This window comes from Budorcas taxicolor, chromosome 22, assembly GCF_023091745.1.
Source record: "Budorcas taxicolor isolate Tak-1 chromosome 22, Takin1.1, whole genome shotgun sequence".
Classification (NCBI taxonomy): Eukaryota; Metazoa; Chordata; class Mammalia; order Artiodactyla; family Bovidae; genus Budorcas; species Budorcas taxicolor.
This window is the reverse complement of record NC_068931.1, coordinates 38,478,073-38,500,774: the sequence shown is the minus strand read 5'-3', so window position 1 is coordinate 38,500,774 and position 22,702 is coordinate 38,478,073. Positions and strand designations below refer to the sequence as shown.

Genomic DNA, 22,702 nt, shown 5'->3' with positions numbered 1-22,702 from the left:
GGGAGGAAGCAAGATTGGATACAAGATGCTAGAGATGGAAGACGCAGGAAAGATGTCAACAAAACAGAAACATTCTTGAATTTCCAATGACAATTGAAGACAAATCATTGAGAAGCTCAAATAAAACCACTCTCTAGTGGCATCTGTATATGCCTATTATTTTCAGCATAAGAAAATTGAGAAGTATAAGTGAATCTGATGGTTCTAATTTTCCGTAGTACAGAGGTTCTTTCAAAGACCGAGACATGTATTTGCATGTATTGAAAATATTTTCAAACTAATTATGGTAAAATATTATTACTGAAAGTTAATGTCTAAAAGTTTTCAATAATTACTGGCATTACCTATATTCAGGGTCAGGAAAAAAAAGAAGATAAACAATTTTTTAATATTTATGTGTATTTATTTATTTGGCTGCACTGGGTCTTAGTTGTGGCATGGAGGATCATAGCTGTGGCATGTGGGATCTAGTTCCCTGACCAGGGATCAAACCCAGGCCCCCTCCATTTGGGAGCCGGCAGTCTTAGCCACTGCACCACCAGGGAATTCCCGAAAGTAGACTTTATACAGAATGAACTCTCTGTTTTGTATCTGCATAGGTCCCTCAGGATGAATGGACAGGGTACACCCCTCGAGGTAAAGATGATGAAATCCCCTGCCGAAGAATGCGGAGCGGCAGCTACATCAAGGCCATGGGAGATGAAGACAGCGGTGACTCGGACACCAGCCCCAAGCCTTCTCCCAAAGTGGCTGCGCGCAGGGAAAGCTATCTCAAGGCGACTCAGCCATCCCTCACAGAACTCACCACTCTCAAGTAAGTGTTTCCAATACTCTACTTCCGGCACCCCACTTCCTTGTTTTATCCCTTGTGATCGGACTGCAGAACTTCTAGAGTAAGTGTGGCAAACAACATCCCACAGGTGGAGCAGCATGATATACTGAATAGTCTATTGGTGTTGACCTTGGGTCTGACACACATCCCAGTGCCTTCAAAGACATGGTATCCAGGTGTGTTTTGCATAAAGCATAAGCTGAACCACCAACCTCCAAAAAGAGTTTACAACAATCCAGAATGGCTTCTAAAGAGAATTAGGAGTTCTCATCAATGAGGGTGTCTGTGTATTCCCACTCTTGGTTGTTTGTTTAGCCATCAAATCTGCAAGGCAATGCTTCCTTAAAACACTTGAATTTTTCAGATGACTGAGTGATAAAAATAGTGTAGATCAGTGGTCCCTAGTGGTTTATCTGTATTGTTTAAAGTCAATGCTGAGTTCCCTCTGAGGCCACTAGGAGAATCAAATGACAGATACTGAAAACACTTGGTAAACTGTTGTACACAATTATTTTGTAAAAAAAAAAAAAAGGCTTGAAAACAAATGAATATATTCTTAGTGATCAGGATGGATGATCGAATATAACTCCTATTCATCGGTTCCTTTGGGCTCACAGATAAGTTTGAAAGCATGTGAAGCAGTCACCACGACCATTGACGAGAACACTTCTCCGGTTCTAAAAGGAATAGTTAGTGCTTGTTCGTTACAGCCATTCCCCTCCTCCCCACAGAACTAGAAAGAACGGGATTCCCCAGATGAACAGAGGGAAATACGTTCATGTTCAGGGTGGATGACAGTATGAAGCATGGCTGCACTGATATTTTTAACCCGCTAATATGTACCTGCCAGACCGAGTTCCCAGCCTCCAGGTGGGCTAGCGATGCTCGGTGGAATTCAGAAGGAACAGGAAGCTTTCAGAGAACCATTGCTTCAGAGGCAAGGCTTGAAGGGGGAGGGTGAAGAGTCTGAGCCAGCATAGATGCAGCCAAAGGCGGGGGAGCAGGTGTGAGATGACAATTCAACTCAACGACTACAGGTAAAGCTACTCCAGGAAGCTACTGATCAAGGCACTGTAGAATATAGGGACTGTGTAATGGTGAGGTAGCATTGCTTGCATCTCCTTGGGATTGTGACAAGGGCTTCACAGTCATCTTTATTTTATATTTGGTCATGCCGCACGGCATGTGGGATCTTAATTTCCAAACCAGGAATGGAACCTGTGCCTCCAGTAGTGCATGCCCAGAGCTTAAGCACCACCAGGGAGGGCCCCACAGTCATGTTTAGCTAACTTTTGAACCCCCTTGGACATGGTGTACAGAGAAAATAGGAAAGTGTGTGAGAAGGTTGTGACGACCTTAAGAAAGGTTTCAACAGAGTGCTGCCAGAGTTCTTGGGAAGAAGAAATAGCCAACAGGGAGAGGTTAAATCTTGAGAAGAACACTGAAAATAATGGAAACTTTCTTCTACTCTTCTCCACCATTAGACTGTAAGTTCTATCCTACTAGAAACCCTGACTGCTGATCTATCCCAATGCTTAGCACATAGTAAGTAGCCAGCAATCACAATAATGATGGAATAACTAATGAATATGAATGGGCTCCCCAGGTGGTGCTAGTGTTAGAGAATCCACTGCCAACGCAGGAGACAGACGAAACACGAATTTGATCAGTGGGTTGGAAAGATCCCTGGAGTAGGAAATGGCACCCGACTGCAGTATGCTTGCCTGGAAAATTCCATGGACAGAGGAGCCTACAGTCCACGGGGCCCCCCAATGAGTTGGACATGACTGAACAACACACACACACACACACACACACACGCAGCTAATGAAAGGGGCACTGATCATTGCAAGGCACTGTTCTAAGTGTTTCGCATACACTATCTTTTCCAATCTTCACAATTAATCTTGAGATAGGATACATAGTCATCCATGTAAAACTGACAACAAAATTGAGACACAGAACAGTTAAATAACTTTCCCATAGTAGCCCTTCTAGAAGCGACACAGCTGTGGTTTTGAACCCAGATCATCTCACCTCAGAGCCTGTGCTCTTGAGCAACATGCTGTCGTAAGTCTTTTTTGAATGAACAGATGTAAAAGGAGATGGCATTCCTGGGGTATATCGTGGGGAATGGCTTCAAGGTACCATTATTTTTACATGTTAACCATGTATACCCAGCTCTCCTTTTCTGGGCACATGGCAATGTTGCACTTCTTTGCCTCTTTAAAATCAGTGTGGTCATGTACGTGGCTTTAGTGATGAAATTTGAACAGAAGTGTTGTGTATCACTTCCAGGAAGTGCGGCCCTACTCCCTGGGTCCACTTTTCTGATTCGAGGACCCTTCTGTCTTTCTGGGTATCTGAGTGAATGCAATGAACAGAGCCTCCTGCCAGTTCATGATATGGGCAAAAGAAACATATCCAAGAAATGAAGTTGTGAGCAAGAAATAAACTTGGGCGATTTGCGATTGTTTATCAACAGAGCCAAACTTGGCCTATCCGAACTTATACGTAAATTGGTACTAGGAATGGGGTACTCATGTAACAACAAAATAAACTAAAACATATGCCTGATTATAGGATTTGGTAGCAGGAAGCAAGGTAATTATCAGAGGCTGGTACATACTGATCCATGTTATGCAGTGGTGAGTCATTTGGTAAATTGTTGTCTAGAACATGGAAGGTAGATGAGGTAACAAATGAACTCTAGGGGAAGTAGTTGCAAACCGTATTGTTAACAGAATGTGTCGGTTGCTCTTGGCAGCCTTCAACACAGTGTTCCATGCTTTGAAATAGACTCGGAAAAGAATTGGTTACAATACAAGTAGTAATGAAAGGGAATAAGAAGAGTCGAGACATTTGTGGACTTGTGTGACTGGAAGAAGCAACTGATCTCAATCCAGTTTGTAAAAGGTAAATCTGAGAAAGCACTTGAATGAAGAAGATAGGACGAAAACTACCCCGTGTGGCAATGTTCAAATCAAGAACATGGCCCCAGACTTCCCTGGTGGTCGAGTGGTTAAGAATCCGCCTGCCAATGCAAGGGACATGGGTCCAGGAAGATTCCACATTCCCTGGGGCAACTAAGCCCCTGCATCACAACTACTGATCCCAAGTTCTTGGGCCCGTGCTCCACAAGAGAAGCCGCTGCAGCGGGAAGCCCACACACTGCATTTATTTAGAGAGTAACCCCCGTGAACCACAACTCGAGAAAGCCCAGCTGCTGTGACGAAGACCCAGTTCAACGAAAAGTAAATAAATAAATATTTTTTAAGTTAAAAATTAAAAAAAGGACATGACTCCCTTGCTTCATTATTCATGCTTTGAGTGGAATAGGATGATTTAGAATGAAGATACAATTAAGTAAATATTTTTAACTAGATTAAAATGCTTCAGAGAAGAGCAGTTGATAGGTTGGTAAGCTGAGAGTACACGAGATAGAGAGGCATGAAGGTAGGAAGGCAAGTAGGACAGCGACGGTCATTGCATCTCCAAGGGGTCTACGAGTACGATGCCTGCTACATGGAACTCACTGGAACCAGTAGGTAAGAAGTTGAGTGTGTGGCTTCCCTAGAAGTTCAGTGGTAAAGAATCCACCTGCCAGTTCAGGAGACAGAGTTTCTATCCCTGATATGGGAAGATCCCACATGCCACGGGGCAACTAAACCTGTGCACCACAGCTACTGAGCCTATGTGCCGCAACCACTGAAGCCTGCTCCCTGCACCGAGAGAAGCTGCCGCGATGAGAGGCCGCGCACCACAGCTAGAGAGTAGCCCCCGCCTGCTGCAACTAGGGGAAAAGAAGCCCACGCAGCAACAAAGACCCAGAACAGCCAAAAAATAAAAATTTTAAATAATTTTTTTTAAAAAGAAGTTGACTATGGTAATCTTGAGAGGACCTACTTCCCAAAGAATCACAATGAAAAGATACAGTAAAGAGAGACGTCCTAAAACGTCTATTGGCTCTAAGGAGCCAATATTTCCTAATGTGTACTTTGGATACTTTGGATGTGGTCATACTGGACAACAGAAACGGAGGACTCTCCCATGGAGCTGAACAACATGGACAAGGACCAGGGAAGTTGTTCCAGGGAGCGGAACCCAGGCTCCACAAAGCGGAAACCAGGACTCACATCAGCCAGAAAGAAAGTCAAAGTCACTCCATCACATCCGACTCTGCGACCCCATGATATACAGTCCCTGGAATTCTCTAGGCCAGAATACTCAAGTGGGTAGCCATTCCCTTCTCCAGGGGATCTTCCCAACCCAAGGATCAAACCCAGGTCTCCCACATTGCAGGCAGACTCTTTACCAGCTAAGCCACGAGGGAAGCCCAAGAATACTGGAGTGTGTAGCCTATCCCTTCTCCAGGTGATCTTCCCTACCCAAGAATCGAAGCGGGGTGTCCTGTATTGAAGGCAGATTCTTTACCAGCTGAGCTCCCAGGAAACATCAAACAATGCCTGCTTAACTCTGAATCTCCTCGATCCTTTGGTCATTTGGTCCTTCCTCTCTTCACCCCAGGCCAAGCTTGAGTCAAGATGTTCTCAAGGCCCTTCCTCTTTCAGCTGCATGTCAGCCTTCTTGCACTTCCAGGTCAGAACTCACTTCGCTGCAGCCTCTGACATCTCCCTCAATCTGCATTCTCCCAGTGTGCTTTGAGTGGCCCCTTTTCCCGGGCACCCAGTTGTATTTCCTTTTCTCCTCGATTGGGACCCACTGTCATATCTTTTGCTCACCTCAGCAGTCTTGGTGAGTCCGTTATTCCAATCAGCTCTTTATTCTTTCTGCTTTCAACTCTGGGCCTCACATCTTCGCTCTGACAGCTAGTTGATGTGTAACCATGGACGAGTTATTGAATCTTCCTAAGACAGAGATTCCTCATTTGTGAAATGGGGAAAGCCTCATGTATAGAGTTACAGTGATAAAACAAAGCTAATGTGAGCCCTGAGTACTCGATCAGGCACTTAGAACCTAATTAAAACTGAAATCTCTCTCCTGTGTTTTACACTTTCCATTCCTTCTCTCTAAAAAGCATCTAAATTCCTTTTCATTCCTTCAGCTCCCTCAAAGATACATAGTTCCTTCTTCTCTGAGGCTGTGATCATTGCAGGGACAGTGCAGGATCCAAACTGCCCTTTCTGAAGAGCAATTCTATAGCAAGAGATAAGGACAGGGTACAGACTGCAAAAGTCACACGCCCATCTCATTTGGAGGAGGGTATTCACCCCCCAAATACAAACCTATTTTTTTTTTAAGCTGGGTGTGATGACAGAGGCTAAATATAATAGGCAATTTCTTGTACTGGTTTTGTCTATATTTTTAGATGCTCATTGATGTTTATTGTAGCAGTATTGTAATAGTGAAAAGTTGGAAACAACTTAAATACATACCAGCAGGGGAAGGGATAAATAACAGTGGCAGATTCATAAAATGCATTATCAAGTGGTGCCAGAGGTGGTGCTGGTGGTAAAGAACCTGCCTGCCAGTGCAGGAGATATAAGAGACCTGGGTTTGATCCCTGGGTTGGGAAGATCCTCTGGAGAAGGAAATGGCAAGCCTCTCCAGTATTCTTGCCTGGGAAATCCCATGGACAGAGGAGCCTGGAGAGCTTACAGTCCATAGGATCACAAAGAGTCAGACACAACTGAAGCAACTTAGCATGCACGTACACCAATATGGGTAAATGCCAAATGCAGAATGAAAGACATACACTTTTTAAAAGTTAAAAGCACACAGAGTAATACTAGGTACTATTTGTCTTTTAACCGAGCTTTTCTTTTTTTTTTCCCTTGAAGAAGGTTGGAAAGTATTTAAATAATTTGTCTATGAGTAAATGAATGCGTTTCTCTGTTTTAAACTTTTTCCACTTCTTACTTTTTAGGGAGTTGCAGGTAGTTGATAGGATAGAACACGAAAGAAGACGGTGTCACGGTCAGGGAGAGGTGGAAAAGTATCCTGAGTTTTTCAATGAGGATGTAAACCCACAAGTTTGTAGCCTTAGGTGATACTAGGCTGTTCACCCTCCCATTGGGAGGAGCATGTGCTGTTACATGTTAGTTACTGCGGGACTGGAGAGGGATGTCAAAGCATTTGGGCAAAACAGACAGCAAAGGAAAACAGAGGCATTTCCCTCCACTTAGGACGAAGAAGGGAAGATGTACATGGCTGTGTTCTTCAATATGGTTCACATCCATAGGTTAAAAAAAAAATCGCCCTGCTCCCCTCTTCATGGCCTGTGGCCCTCCTTTTTCTGGGAAGAGGAGGAACATGAGGAGCTGCAGGTGGGCGGGACAGCGTGTGGAATGTGAAGACACAGCTGAGGACACAGTCTGGCCAGAGCGGGGAAAGAGAGAAAGGAAACTTCTACCAAAGAGAAGCAAAACAAGAGGCTCCAGCGAGAGGCTACAGTCTGGGGCTCCTGATGCAGAAGGGATTCATTTTAAGTCCCCAGAATTGAAGCTGTAGGAGAACAACCCCGTTTGTCTCCTCTCATATTGTTTTGTTTCCCAACACGACCTTCTTTGTGTCTTTAAACCGTGAGCTGCCGGTGCTTTGTGCTTCATCATAACCATACATGTACATTAGCGCTGAAAGTTTCCTCAAGACCAAGGAGACGAGGGACAGCACCTTGTGCGATGGCCAGTCACTGAGAAGTGTGGCTGAGGCTCTGTTGAGGGGGATTCTGAGCCCCAGAACCCTGTACTCATCTGGATGGGAGCTGGGATCCATTGGCTCCATCTCTTGCAATGCAAGGTCAGAAAGATCCCCTGGAGAAGGGACTGCAATCCATTCCGGTATTCTTGCCTGGAGAATTCTATGAACAGAAGAACTTGGTGGGCTACAGTCCGTGGGGTCGCAAAGAGTCGGACACGACTGAGCAACTAACACTGACACAACTGGGATCCATTAATGCTGGGATCCACTCATGCTGTTTGCAAGGGCCTGGGGTGGGTCTGAGAGGGAGCCATCTAAGTGGACCCTCCAAGTTAAGAGCACAGGACTCTCATTTAATTCGGGGGTGGGGGTGGGGATGGGGCTCAGAGACATCAAACCATTGCCAAAAGCCACAGAGCTATTTTTTTTTAAGTTTCAGGATTGGAAAAAGAATTATGATTTCAAGGATTAATCATCCTGAAAATGAAAACTTATCTGCCCTCAAGACATTTAGGATTGAAAATAAATCTTCCTGAAGTCTTCTGTTACTTTATCAATATTGCAGGAAGCTCTGGCAGGTCCTTTCCTGAGCCAGGCAAGCACAGACACCTGAGGCCTTTCTCACTGATTTTGGAAGAGTTTCAAAGTCTATAATATTAGAGACTGATTGTTTTTCCAGGAGAAAATTTTTCTTAGTGCTTGGATGAAGGGATAAAGAACTACAAAGAGATTTTAAAGTGTTCTTTGCTGAGGATTAATGGACATTAATTTGAATTTAACTTGAGAATCTTCTAAATGACAGCTCACTTACTGTTATTTTTTAAATGTTCTTACAGTCTATTGAATAAAAGTCCAAGTTGGGATTTGGACATGGCTTTGACTAATCATGGAGCAGACAGTTGTCTCCTTTCCAGAATAAACAGCATATGCTGGCCAATCCAAGTAAAAGACTTAAATCCTTCATCAGAGCCAAGCTGAGGTGACCTGCTTTGAGGGAACTCAGGCCTCCAAACCTCTGTCCTCCTTGCCTGAGAATCTACTCTTAAACATTCAGAAGACCTTTTCAAAAATACTAATGTTCTTGGGTGATATGTCATTTCAAATCATTGTTAGTTAATAATGAAGAACATTGTAGCATCGATACATACAGGCTGCCATGTGTAAAACAGATAGCTAGTGGGAAATTGCTGTAAAACACAGGGAGCCTGGCCTGGTGCTCTGGGGTGACCTAGAGGGGTGGGGTAGGGGAGTGGACAGAGGCACAAGAGGGAGGAGACAATGTATAACTATGCCTGCTCTATACTGCCATACTGCAGAAACCAACACAATATTGTAAGGCAATTTTCCTCCGATTAAAAAATAAATTTAAAAAAATAGTGAAGAAAGAAGGAAAATCCAGCAGTGAGGGGAAGGGATTTTTTCACGATCTGTGGGAGAAGAGAAGGGACTGAGAGAAGTGATGGTCCCCAGAGTGTAGCAATGAAACTAAAGAGTAATGAGAGATGCTTCTCCAGGAGCTTTGCAGCCTGAAGATGAAGCTCACTGTCTCAAGACTCCTTCTGACTCCAGAACATTCCACTGACCTTGGGCCTTACCTATCGGAAGACACAATCACTGACATTAAGTAGCTGATGAAAACCAGCCTCAGAAATAAGCCTTCAAGATGCCTTTGGAAAACAGAAAATGGAAAGGAAGAAAGAAAAACCATGTACAAGAGTGTGGGAGTGCCTCCTTGCCAACATTCCTGAGAGAAGATGGGAGTTGAAAACCTCAAACAAAATGTTTGCCCCATCTCACTTGGCTAATTTTAGTTATCTTGGTTCATGGCTATGATTCATCCCTAAAGCTGTGAATTGCTGGGGAGGAAGGAGGGGAAAAAAAAATGGACTTAAATGTCAAAGAAGTAGGAATAAAAAATATAGTTTTCTTTTTTGGGGAACTAGAATTCCAGGATAGGGGGATCTTTTTTTCTCATGAGGGATGGAATGCTTCAAACTTCTAGAAAATAATGAGCTCCAGTCAAAACATCGTCAAGAAATAAAAGAGTAGATTATGGGTTATATCATGTAGGAATTTTTGCTTTCCTAGTGTACTCCCCTTTTATTCCTTGTGTGCCTCTTTAAATCCCATTAAACTAGACACCACTAAGAATCCCATGTCGCTGAGTAAGATGGAAGCTTAAGACACGGACTGTAACAAGAAATGGAGCTCCAGGAGCAGACGAGGGAGGGATAATGGAGACAAACAGACTCTGAGAAATAAGTCTGGGGGAGGCGGTGGCAGCACAAAGCAGCAGCTCCAATACTTTGGCCACTTAATGCGAAGAGCCGACTCACTGGAAAAGATGAAGGCGAAAGGAGAAGGGAGCAGCAGAGGGTGAGACGGTTAGATAGCATCACCGACTCAGTGGATGTGAGTCTGAGCAAACTCAGGGAGACGGTGGAAGACAGAGGAGCCTGGTGCGCTGCAGTCCGTGGGGTGGCAAAACACTGGACATGACTTAGTGACTGAATAACAACAAAAAATGTCAGTGAACTGTTGTCTTGCCTGTTGAAGAATAGAGGGCGACAGAGATGGTTGCTCAAACTCCATCCTTGGAAGAGAAAGACGTTTTTCAGTGTAGTGGGTATCCCCTAGTAAATTGGGTACCCTGTGGAATCTTCATAGGTTTGGAGGAAGAGAAGAGCAGTAACTGGTCTGATGCTCAGGTACCCTATCTTTCTACCGTCAGTTTAGCCACTATTCCTGTGTTCACCTCTCTCTGCTCTTAAGACTTCTGAGCAGTAAAAAAAAAAAAGAAAGAAAGAAAATACATAGGATGAATTGAGAGAGTCGCATTGACATATATACACGACCATATGTAAAATACAAAGCTGGTGGGAAGCTGCTGTATAGTGCAGGAAGCTCAGCTCCACGCTCTGTGATGACCTAGAGGGGTGGGATGGGGAGGTGGATGAAGGTTCAAGAGGGTGGAGATATATGTATACATCAGCTGATTCATGCTGCTGTACAACAGAAACCAACACAACATTGTAAAACAATTATCTTCCAGTTAAAAATAAATTTGGGAGGAGAATGGATACATGTATATGTGCGGCTGAGTCCCTTCACTGTTCACCTGGAACTGTCACAACATTGTTTATCAGCTATGCATGGGTGGGCAGTCGCTTGCCCATGGGTGAGCAAGAACACAGTAGTGAGCTAAGAGTTTAAAAGTAATTTTAATAAACGTGAAGGCTTAGGATCTCAAAACTCTTTGAGATGAATGCTCAGTCACTTCTGTTGTATCTGACTCTTTGCAACCCCAGGCTTCCCTGTCCTTCACTATTTCCCAGAGTTTGTTCAAATTCATGTCCGTTGAGTTGGTGATGCTATCCAACCATCTCATCCTCTGTCACCCGCTTCTCCTCCTGCCCTCAGTCTTTCCCAGCATCAGGGTCTTTTCCAATGAGTCAGCTCTTTGCATCAGGTGACCAAAGTATTGGAGCTTCAGCTTCAGCATTAGTCCTTCCAATGAATATTCACAGGTGATTTCTTTTAGGATTGACTGGTTAAATAAAAATACCAAAAATCAAAAGTCCACCAGGAGATGAGTGGGTCATTTCCCTTTTATTGCTATTTTCTATTATTTATTGTGATGATACCCTAGACCACAACAAATGCCATGCCTACACACCTCTCCTTTCTGCTTAGGAATGATGGAAAGGTTTCCTTCTTTATTACAGTGTTATACAAAGAACACTTGGGACTTCCCTGGCGGTCCAGTGGCTAAGACTTCACTCTCCCAATGCAGGGAGCCTGGGTTTGATCCCTGGTCAGGGAACTAGATCCCACATGCGGCAACTAAAGATCCTGCATGCCACAATGAAAATCAAACATCCCTCACATCACAGTGTAGACCCAGTGCAGCCAAATAAATAAATATTTTTTTAAATACTTGTAAAAATTCTAATAGCATCAAAGTGTGCTTGAATAGTATGTAAGTCTTCCTCCCCTCTCCAATCCCTGTTTTACCCCTCATTAGAGACAAGAATTGTAACCATTTCTTGTGTATCCTTACAGAAATGTTCTATGCATATCTTATACCCACATCTACATTTTCTTTATGCATGCTACTCTACAATTTGTTTTCAATCAAAATTCTTAAATATCATTCTACATAAATGCACGTACATTAACTTTTCTTTAAAAATTCTTAACAACTGCAAAGTATCCCATTGTATGTGTGAATAATAATTTAGGTAACCTCTTCCCTCTTTGATGGAGAGTATTCTTTATGCAAAGCTATAGAAGGTAAAAAGGACTTGCTATAAGAAAAGAGCTATTTCTCTTGGTTAAGAGATTCTAAATCGTGGGCAAGAACACAGTAATGAGCTAAGAGTTTAAAAGTAATTTTAATAAATGTGAAGGCTTAGGATCTCAAAGCTCTTGATCATTTGAAGAGAATGAAAAGGAAGCAAAAAGCATGATATAAAGTGAAATATGTCCCCAGCCACCAAAATCAAAAGCTATAATCGTAAAGTCTGCCTTTTCAATTCCTGCATGCAGGACTGGGTTCTAAGACAATGCCACGCAGGGGCTGAAAACCAACAACCTACTACCGGAAAAACAATCCACTGGCCACTATACAAAGTAGTGGATTTTTCGGTTTGGGGTTTTTAACTGACAGTCGTTGTGATCTTTTGATCAACAGCTAGAAATTTCCAGCTTCTTCTCGTTTTTGAATATACTGAGATTCCCTGAACTGCTTAGTTCAGTTCAGTCGCTTAGTCATGTCCAACTCTTTGCGACCCCATGAACCGCAGCACGCCAGGCCTCCCTGTCCATCACCAGCTCCCGGAGTCCGCCCAAACCCATGTCCATCGAGTCGATGATGCCATCCAACCATCTCATCCTCTGTCGTCCCCTTCTCCTCCTGCCCTCAATCTTTCCCAGCATCAGGGTCTTTTCAGATGAGTCAGCTCTTCACATCAGGTGGCCAAAGTATTGCACTTTCAGCTCCAACGTCAGTCCCTTCCAGTGAACACCCAGGACTGATCTCCTTTAGGATGGACTGCTTAGAGAATAGGTTAAGATCCTCCCACTCCTCTGGCCCTGCTGCTGCTGCTGCTGCTGCTGCTGCTGCTGCTGCTGCTGCTGCCATCTTACATGGAGGAAATTCTTAGTATTAGCAGGAGGGAGAATTAATCTTTAAGGAAAAAAATCTTAGGTTGTTTTGTCTTGTTTTCCCAAAATAAGGTAAATCTATTAAGTTCCTGTGCTATTTAACCCCCTGGACCTTCCCTGAGTTTGGTTAAGTAGTTGCACACAGCAACCACCCACACTGGAAGAAGCTGAGCTGAGCAGTGTGGAAAACAGCGTGGTGAGCCTCTTGCCTTCTCTCATCCCTTCCTGTGTTCTGGAGGTAACTGCATTAAATCTAAACTTCGTCAGGAGTATTATGACTGTGGGAAACCTTTCTCACGTGCAGTGGTTATGAGAGTTATTTCATTTTTATGCAGTTTTCACGTTTGTAAAAGTTTGCCATCATACCTCATGTGATCTTTAAACAGCCCCTCTTTCTCTACAAGAAAATCTGCTCCAGCTGTTACAGGTCACGAGCAGAACTGGAGCTCAGGGCAGGTCTCCTTATTCTTCAGCCAGAATGTTCTTCAAAATACTAATTGCCAGTGCAGAATGGGTAAAGGACACAATTTCTTTTTAACTAAGATTTCTTAAAATTTTATTTTATTGAAGTATAGTTGATTTATAATGCTGTGTTAATTTCTGCTGTATAGCAGAAAGATTTGGTTATACATATATGTTTTTTCATATTCTTTTCCATTATGGTTTAATCCCAGGGTATTGAATATAGTTCCTTGTCCTGTAGATAGGACCTTGCCATTTATCTCTTCTATATATAATAGTTGGCATCTGCTAATTCCAGACTCCCGATCCATCCCTCTTGTGGCCCCCTTGGCAAGCACAAGTCTGTTCTTTATATCTGTGAGTCTGTTTCTCTTTTGTAGATCAGTTCATTTGGGTCATATTTTAGATTCCACATATAAGTGATATATGGTATTTGTCTTTCTCTTTCTGACTTACTTCGCTAAGTATGATCATCTCAGTCCATCCATGTTGCTGCAAATGGCATTATTCCATTCTTTTTTATGGCTGAGTAATATTTCAGTGTGTGTGTGTGTGTGTGTGTGTGTGTGTTAGTCACTCAGTTGTGTCTGACACTTTGAGACCCCATGAACTGTAGCCAGCCAGGATCCTCTGTCCATGGATTTCTCCAGGCAAGAATACTGAAGTGGGTTGCCATTTCCTTCTCCAGGGGATCTTCCCAACCCAGAGATTAAACCCACATCTCTTGCATTGCAGGCAGATTCTTTCTGTTTGAGCCACACACACAAATACCCCTCGGCCCCATATATATGTGTGTGTGTGTGTGTGTGTGTGTGTACACACACACATACATACATGCCACATCTTCTTTATCCATTCATCTGTCGACAGACATTTATTGTTTCCGTGTCTTGGCTACTGAGTCTAGAGTCTTGAGTCTATAGAGTTCTAAGTGCTATGCCTGTCTTGCTGCTGCTGCTAAGTAGCTTCAGTCGTGTCCGACTCTGTGCAACCCCATAGACGGCAGCCCACCAGGCTCCCCTGTCCCTGGGATTCTGCAGGCAAGAACACTGGAGTGGGTTGCCATTTCCTTCTCCAATGCATGGAAGTGAAAAGTGAAAGTGAAGTCGCTCAGTCGTGTCTGACTCTTCGTGACCCCATGGACTGCAGCCTACCAGGCTCCTCCATCCATGGGATTTTCCAGGCAAGAGTACTGGAGTGGGGTGCCACTGCCTTCTCCGGTGCCTGTCCTAATCACAAATTAATTTCTCTGTCTACACTGGAACCCAGGACAGATGCACACAGGACAGTGGGCAGCCTGAGGTTTCTGAGAAAAACCACCCAGTGGAAGGTGTTGATTCTCATTTCCTTAATCATGTTCACCCTTATCAAGTGATGCTATCTCCTCTCTCTCTCTGATGAACCAAGACCTATAGCTTTGCTGACTCCACTTCTCAGCCTTTTAGCTTTGCTGAATCTCTCATACAATTAGAGGATAATCAGTTTTGTTGTGGGTTTTGGGTGCTGTGGACAAGGAGAACATTTGTGTTTCATGTGAATGCTTTCCACTCAACAAGCCATGCAACTCTATGAAAACTGGTAAGAATAATAGAAAAAACATTTTTAATGAGTATCTAGCTTAGCCCTCAATAAGACAAGCCCTTTGTCTATTGCAAGGGATCTGGGGACCTCTTCCTGGCTTCTCATGACATCCAGAGACCCTGTTGTTATGAAACTCAGTAGGAGGCTCTGTGATCCTCCCGATCCTGGTCAGTTACAGATGTCCAGGGCATCAGGGTCAGGCCAATCTGAAAATAAATGGCCAACTCATTTTCCCAATGAGGAAACTTAGTTTCTTCCATAACAATAAGTAAGTTTTCACTGGATTGTTCTATGATCTCTAAAATATTCTGTCTCCTTTAAAATACCTATTCCACTGCACGGGGATGCATACACGGGGCATCACAGTGGGAGATGAGGAGACAACAGCTTGCAGAAGTCAGCTGTCAGGGGAGAGGAAACCGGTGACGCACTTTGTCTCCACCATATGTTAATCAAATTAGCCAGATCCTGTGTTCGGAGAACTGGCAGAGCTCCGTCTGCTGCTGGATGGCTTGGACAATGGCTCACAGCCACACAGCCACCTTGATAATTAGTGGAGTCCCTGCCAGCTTCTGCAATCTACCCTGTAGGAGGCAGCTGGCCAAGCCAAGTTTTTGTGGCAGTGTGTGATCCCACTGGTGCTTCAACCCTATTGTATTGTGTCATCCTTTCCCGTCCCCCCAACACCCCACCCCAAAATCCCCAAGTGGGAGCAGCTCGCTCCACAGAGAGGAACCTTCTGTGTTCAGCATAATGTAAGGGCCAAACAGGGACGCTAGGTTGGTTATTCCTGGGTCCTCCTCAGGCATCACTTCCCATTGCCGCAGTCAGGTTCAACTAGGAATTAGGAGCAAGTAACACAGAGGCAGAGAAGGCAATGGCACCCTACTCCAGTACTCTTAGCTGGAAAATCCCATGGACAGAGGAGCCTGGTAGGCTGCAGTCCATGGGTTCATGAAGAGTCAGACACGACTAAGCGACTTCACTTTCACTTTTCGCTTTCACGCATTGGAGAAGGAAATGGCAACCCACTCCAGTGTTCTTGCCTGGAGAATCCCAGGGACAGGGGAGCCTGGTGGGCTGCTGTCTATGGGGCTACACAGAGTCGGACACAACTGAAGCAACTTAGCAGCAGCAGCAACACAGAAGATTCTGAAGTCAGAAAAAGAAAAAAAAAATGAACGGGTGCCTCTAATTGAGATGCACTTCAGATGTGTATCACAGTAATGCATGTTGGTGATTACACAGTCTTATTTATATATCAGGTCCCAGCTGACTAGTTTCCTGACTTATTGCTGGGCCACGTTGTCATGGTTAAGGAAGGACTAAAGAAGGAGGTGCCTCCAGATGGAGGTGTAAGGGCAGGCGGTACTAACAGACCACCTGGGACCAGAACAGCTATGCCTTACCCTTCAGAGGAGAAAGGGGGAGATGTGTACAGTTAGACACGGAACGTGGAAATGCAAGTGACAGCCTTGCTTGTTCAGTCATGCATCTATTCAACAGGTGCTTAGCACTCGCTGTGTACAGAGCATCTGTTCTAGCAGTACCACAGTGAGCAAGACAGACAGCAGCCCCCGCTCCACCCTGTGGAGGGCTTGCAGTCCAGCAGAGGAGACAGAAATAAGCGGGATGGGCAAATGAAGAAGAGAGTGTGTCAGATTTGGACCAAGTGTCAGGAGGAGACCCCTGGCCCTCAGATGGAGATCAAGTGCTGGGAAGGAAAAGGTTAAGCAGGAGAAGGGGTCCATGGGCGAAGGCCTGAAGAAGGTGCAGCTGGGAGGCCTGCAGTGGTCAGAGGGGAGAGACTTCAGGTAGGGAACCGGAAGTGCAAAGTCCCTGAGGTCGCCTGGTCTGTCTGACGCCCAGCCTGAGGGCCTGTGTGGCGGAGCAGAGTGGGTGAGGGGAGAGCAGTGGAGGCAGGGTCCTGGAGGGAGCAGAGGCAGACTGGGCCTGGGCCTGTGGGCTGTGTGAGGACTCTGGACTGAAAATATTAGAAAGCTTTCAGGTAAAGAAGTAGCATTTTAAGAGAATTGGTCAGGCTGGTTTTTTTGAGGAGAAATTAAAAGGGGAAGAGGATAGAGTCAGGAAGGATGCGATGGCAGCGTTCCCGGGCAGCGGCTGCGCGGCCTGGTCGGGAGGCAGTGCTGGGGTGGCGGCTGAGCCCGGGGGCGTGTGAAGCATCAGATGTGGTTTGTGAAGGGAGAGGCTAGGCAAGGGTTTGGGCTGGAGAAGGACCGGGGGGTACTGTGAGAGGAGCAGTTTTGGGGACCTTTCTGCCTCTTTAAGTGTACAAAAACAGTCAGAAATCCAAAAAGAAGTTTCCTGGGGCCTCCTTGCTAAACGCCTTGTACCTTCACTGAGACTTGGGCGGAGGGAGGAGGGAGTCTAATAATTGCTCTCCTGTTGAGAGTTCTGAATGTTTAGGCTTATTTATTTCATATCAGGCAGATTTTAAACATTTTTTATTAGGCCAAGGATTGATTCTTTAAGTACTTTTTAAAGATCTTTTTGGTGTGGACCATTTTTTAAATCTTTATTGAATTTGTTACAGTATTGCCTCTGGTTTATGTTTTTTGGTTTTTTGACTGAGAGGTATGTAGGATCTTAGCTCTGTGACCAGGGATTGAACCCGCCACCCCTGCAGTGGAAGGCGAAGTCTTAACCATTGGACTTAGTGACCAGGGAAGTCTCTTAAGTATCTACTTACTTATTTAGGTCACATGCCCTTTTGAAGAGCCAATGTAAGCTATGAACATGATCCCCAAACAGGACTCACACACACACACTATCTTTCTCACAGCCTCAGAAAATCCATGAGCCCCAAGCCCACATGAAGTATGTTGAGGCAAAGAGTTGGGGTGGTCCCCATAGGATGTTTCAGTGGTGTTTATTTCACAAAATTGCCCTTGTAACAAGAACAATACTGCAATCTTTAAAAATGTGAATTAGTAAATATTTAAGAAACAAGCAATTTGCAATAAGCATGTCCTCACAGAATTGATCCTCCTGCAAACTCAAGTCTGTGCATCACTGCTCCTTACTATCTTGCCAGGCATGGTCACCAGCCCAAGGTTAGCTTCTCTACAAGCCTGTCACTAACTCACCATTCCTGCCAGAGAGAACCTGTTCTGTTGGGGGCTGCTGGAAATTCTAACTATTAAGTCAAAACCTCTTCTTCAGGTTCCAGGCCCCAGAACACATGGCCAGCATACAATTACCAAAATATCCAAGAATCCACCCATTTTTTGCCATAACCTGCTTGAGTGCAGGAGTGACCCAGGCTTGAACTTGAACCACAGACCAGAAGGGACCAGAAAAGTGATGAGTGGATGGTGTGTGGGTGGGTGGCCTATGAGTGGACTGTCCTTGTGCCAGGGCATCTTGCCATCCAGGTCATGATGTCTGTTCCAGTCCAGCTCCCCAGAAATGGCACCATAGATAGAGTCTCCATACTCTTCCTCAAAGAAAAGGAGAAGATGGGGCAGAAGATGTGAGGCTGGGAAGAAGGCAGAGCGGATGCAAGGCAGGACATTACCAGGCAGGAAAACAAAGCTGGTTATTTGGATGCATGGGATATCTCCGAGGAGACTGGGGGCTTCCCAGGTGGCACTAGTGGTAAAGAACCCACTTGCTGATGCAGGAGACATAAGAGACCTGGCTTCAGTCCCTGGGTGGGGAAGATCTCCTGGAGGAGGAAATGGCAACCCACTCCAGTATTCTCGCCTGGAGAATCCCATGGACAGAGGGGCCTGGTGGGCCACAATCCACAGGGTCACAAAGAGTTGGACACGACTGAAGCAATTTGGCACACACTGGGGAGACCATATGGAAACACTGTATCCTGTCTGGAACATTCCATCAGAGAGCAAAAGGGCAAGCAGTTTCTCTTCCAGTTCCTCCTGGCTTCCTGGCTCTCCTTGGTCAAAAGTTGCTCCCATGGGGTATTGACTGGGGGTTCCTTCAGTGACCCAGTAAAGAAGCCTGAGGCTCCACAGACCCAGCAGCTTCCTGGGGGCTGAGGCTGAGGGGTCAGGCAGGACCGGAAGGGCCTGGCACGCATGTACACTGCACCCAGTACGTTATGTGGGCAGTTCCGCCAACACAGGCTCCATCTGGACTGACACCAGTGCCTGAGGAATGCAGGCCGTGGGCTGAGGTGTGGCGAGGGCAGCTGCAGATGGTGGCCACACACGCTGTCAGGTCAGAGAATCACCTGGTTCCTTCCTGGTCTGCAGCAGATGCTGACCCAGCAGGGGAAACACAGAGCTCAGCGTCCCACCTCCAGGGAGGACAGGTTGAGAGGAGGAAAGTGAGAGGTCAGGGTCTCCATCAGTGATATCAGCATGACGCAAAGCAGGATGTTCCATCACAACATCTGGAGTAGCCCCAGCTCCACATAGGGCAGGAGGCCACTGCCGGGCAGACAAGTGAGGATCCAAGGGCCAGGCAGCCATGCGGCTGGGGCTCCTGGGATAAAATGCAGGTGGATACAGAGCAGGTTAGGTCAGGCCCCCCCAATTTCTAGGATCTAGTGCCTGTGATCTGAGGCGGAGCTGATGTAATAATAAGAAAAATAAAGTGCACAATAAATTTAATGCACTAGAATCATCCTGAAACCATCCCCTCCCTCCTCCATCCATGGAAAAACTATTGTCCACAAAAACTGGTCCCTGGTGCCAAAACGTTGGGACCGCTGGGTTAGGGCTCAGGAGAGCCAACTGTAGGTGGAGGATCCACCACGTAGAGGTGGAAGCAGAGGGGAGCTGACACATGACTTTGCCATTAAAAATGAAAGTCTGCCTATTTGCCTGTTTTAATTGTACTTCATTTCAGTTGCTTACCCTGAGCATCTGACTTTAAAATACTGAGATTGTTACACTTTTTAGTAGAATATATTTTAATTCACATACAGTATATGGGTATCTATGTATATTGCGTGGGCTCAGTTGTACCCAGCTCTGCAACCCTGTAGCCCACCAGGTTCCTCTGTCCATAGGATTTTCTGGCAAGAATGCTGGAGTGGGTTGCCATTTCCTCCTCCAGGGGATCTTCCCGACTCAGGGATCGAACCCGTGTCTCCAGCATCTCCTACATTGCAGGTGGATTCTTTACTGCTGAGCCACAACTATGTGTAGTACCATCCATACCACATAATGATGACTGTTGACATCTAAGTAAGTATTGTGCGTTTTTGCTCAATAAGCACACACAGCACTTTGCTTTAATAAACAGCATCATGCAACCCAGACTAGATTTGACAACTCTGGATTCGAGCCAGCTTTATGAATCCAGAGCCCATTGTTCTTAGGAGGCACTTTGAGTTTTCTGACCCCATTGTAGTAACAAACACGTATGAAATTACAAGGAGGGGGGGAAAACACTGTGTTTTTACAGCTTTCCCATCTCTGCTGATTTCCGGTGAACACTGCCATGCTAAATTGAGCCACCTGTGATTAGTAATTGTCATCGTGCCTTGCCATGTCGCTAGAAGACAGGGTGCCTGTCAAGCATCATGACAGTGTGCCTACTTTTCCCAGGGGCATCATTTCCTGTAGCCCGAGTAGCTGCCACCTCTTCCCCACCTGTTCCCCAGAAACAGCATCCTGGTTGATAAGTCGTTATTGCCTCAGCCCAGAAGTCCTGCCCAGGGCACCCCATGGAGGTGAACCTGCACCAGTTAATTCTGTCATTTCTAAGAGGCAGAAACCACCTCTGTGGGAACCTGGTGGGTCTTTTTGTTTTAATGAAGCAAAAGTAGCCTCCATGTTTGTGTGCGCCTGGCTGCAGAGTGACAGTGATTTATCTCGGGCTGAACGCAAGTTCAGGACCCTCCTGGGGAATCATGGAAGTCTCCCGACTTCTTTGTAATGGATGCTGTCACCCCACCAAATACCCCTACAGAGACTCCTTCAGAGGGACCTGTGCCGCTTCCCAAAGTCAAACCCCGTAGTAGCCACAGCTCTAAAAGCCTCGAGCTCAAAAAATAAAAATAAATAAAAATAAAAGCCTCGAGCTCTCCCCTTCTCCTCAGATTCTGTCGTGGACACATCGTATCGGAAAGAAATAGAAGCAAGTACTCTTCCTTCAGTTAAATCTAGGGTCTGTTCCCTGCTTTTCTGGAATAAACTGGATACTGAAAATCACAATCCACCTCCACTTCCTTTAATCGCGAATCATAGTTGTTTGTCATCCTCAGAGAAACAGTGTGTACGAGTAGAAATTACTTTTAGTATCTTATAGGTTTGAAATATGTTTGTAGACTAGAAATAACTCACTCTGTCTCCCGCTTTGCAGGCAGAGAAGACTAATAAGCTACCTTCCCAAAGTTGAGAGCTTAGAGAAACAAAGACTCAGGGGAACTCTGAAACTGTCCATACAAAGAAATGTTGGGTTGATTAAAAAGTTCATTTGACCTAGCCTGGAGGGGGCTTTGGGGGAGAATGGGTACATGCATGTATATAGCTGAACCCCCTTGCTGTCCATCTGAAACTATCACAACACTGTTAATCAGCTATATGCCAATACAAAATAAAAAGTTACCCTTTTTTGGTAGTTATGATAGATAATAGTGTGAAAGTGAAAGTGTTAGTCGCCAAGTCATGTCTGACTCTTTGTGACCCCATGGACTATAACCCACCAGGCTCCTCTGTCCATGAGTTCTCCAGGCAAGAATACTGGAGTGGGTTGCCATTTGCTTCTCCAAGGGATCTTCCCGATCCAGGGATTGAACCTGGATCTCCTGTATTGCAGGCAGATGAGCCAGCTCTTTACTGTTTGAGCCACCAGGGAAGCCTTAGTTAGGATAATCATGGACTTATAATTTTGTGTTCTGCTTTTTTCCACTTAAGCATTGATTTGTAGCTGTCCATTTCTCCATGTGCTTATGTAGGCTTTATAGTTCTCCTTGGTAATGGCTACATTATATGACAAAAGTAATTCCAGAATAATAGTGAGGGGATTACCAAACCAGCCCTGGAAGGATTACACCTGATACACAGCGCTGAGTGCCAGAGGAGCCTGCCAACATGTGATAACTTTGAAAACCTCTTTAACTCAAAGCCCAAATTTTCCCATTTGCCAAATAACCCTAATCATAGTTGTTTGTCATCCTCAGAGAAACAGTGTGTACAAGTAGAAATTACTTTTAGTATCTTATAGGTTTGAAATATGTTTGTAGACTAGAAATAACTCACTCTCCTTTGTCTCCCCCTTTGAAGGCAGAGCAGTACTCTTCCCAATAAACTACCTTCCCAAAGCAGTAAGCACTGAAAAAAGTAAGTGAGGAGGCCAGGCAGAAGCATTTTGGTTCCTTGGTTGTTTTGGAGTCACCTATTTGTAAATGAAATCATTTTGGAGTCACCTTTTGGTAAATGAAATCATTGAAAAACTTCTCGAGCCCGTTTGCTTTGTTTTATACAACATGTGCATTGCTTAAAAGTAATTTACAAATGAAAATTGTACTAATCACCCATCCTGTCCATTAACTTAGCTTATTTTTGAGGTTCACTCAACAGGTTTGGTATTTGCTCAGTGAGAACCTCATGCTCTCAGGTGTGATGGCAGATTGCCCAAATGCTGAGACTTTCCTATTAGAATCAAGGACTGTTAGAGTCTGAGGAGTCTCTGTTATCATCCAGCACATTTAGTCCAAACATTTGCTCTCATTTCTCTAGTTTAAGGGTACACATACCACTGATGGGGCTTGTTGGGCTTCCCTGGTGGTTCAGTGGTAAAGAATCCACCTGCCAATGCAGGAGATGCAGGTTCTATTCCTGGGTCAGGAAGATCCCTGGAGAAGGCAATGGCAACCCACTCCAGTATTCTTGCCTGGAGAATCCCATGGGCAGAGGAACCTGGCAGGCTACAGTCTATAGTGTCACAAAGAGTCGGGAATGACTAAGCAACTAAACGACAACACAGCACCTTTTCCACTGGTGACAACTCTCTTCATTGAAAAGATACTTATTCATTGAACTCACATCTACTCCTTTGCTACTT

The 22,702-nt window shown here is 45.0% G+C and overlaps 1 protein-coding gene across 1 annotated transcript in view; it reads left to right on the top strand.

Moving 5' to 3' along the window:
* Nucleotides 1-22,702, top strand: part of DLGAP1 (DLG associated protein 1) — a 299,073-nt gene that overhangs the window by 75,154 nt on the left and 201,217 nt on the right. Inside the window, exon 2 of the mRNA XM_052660275.1 lies at nt 600-814. Within this exon, the coding sequence (XP_052516235.1) occupies nt 600-814 (215 nt within the window). The remainder of the gene's footprint in view (nt 1-599; nt 815-22,702) is intronic.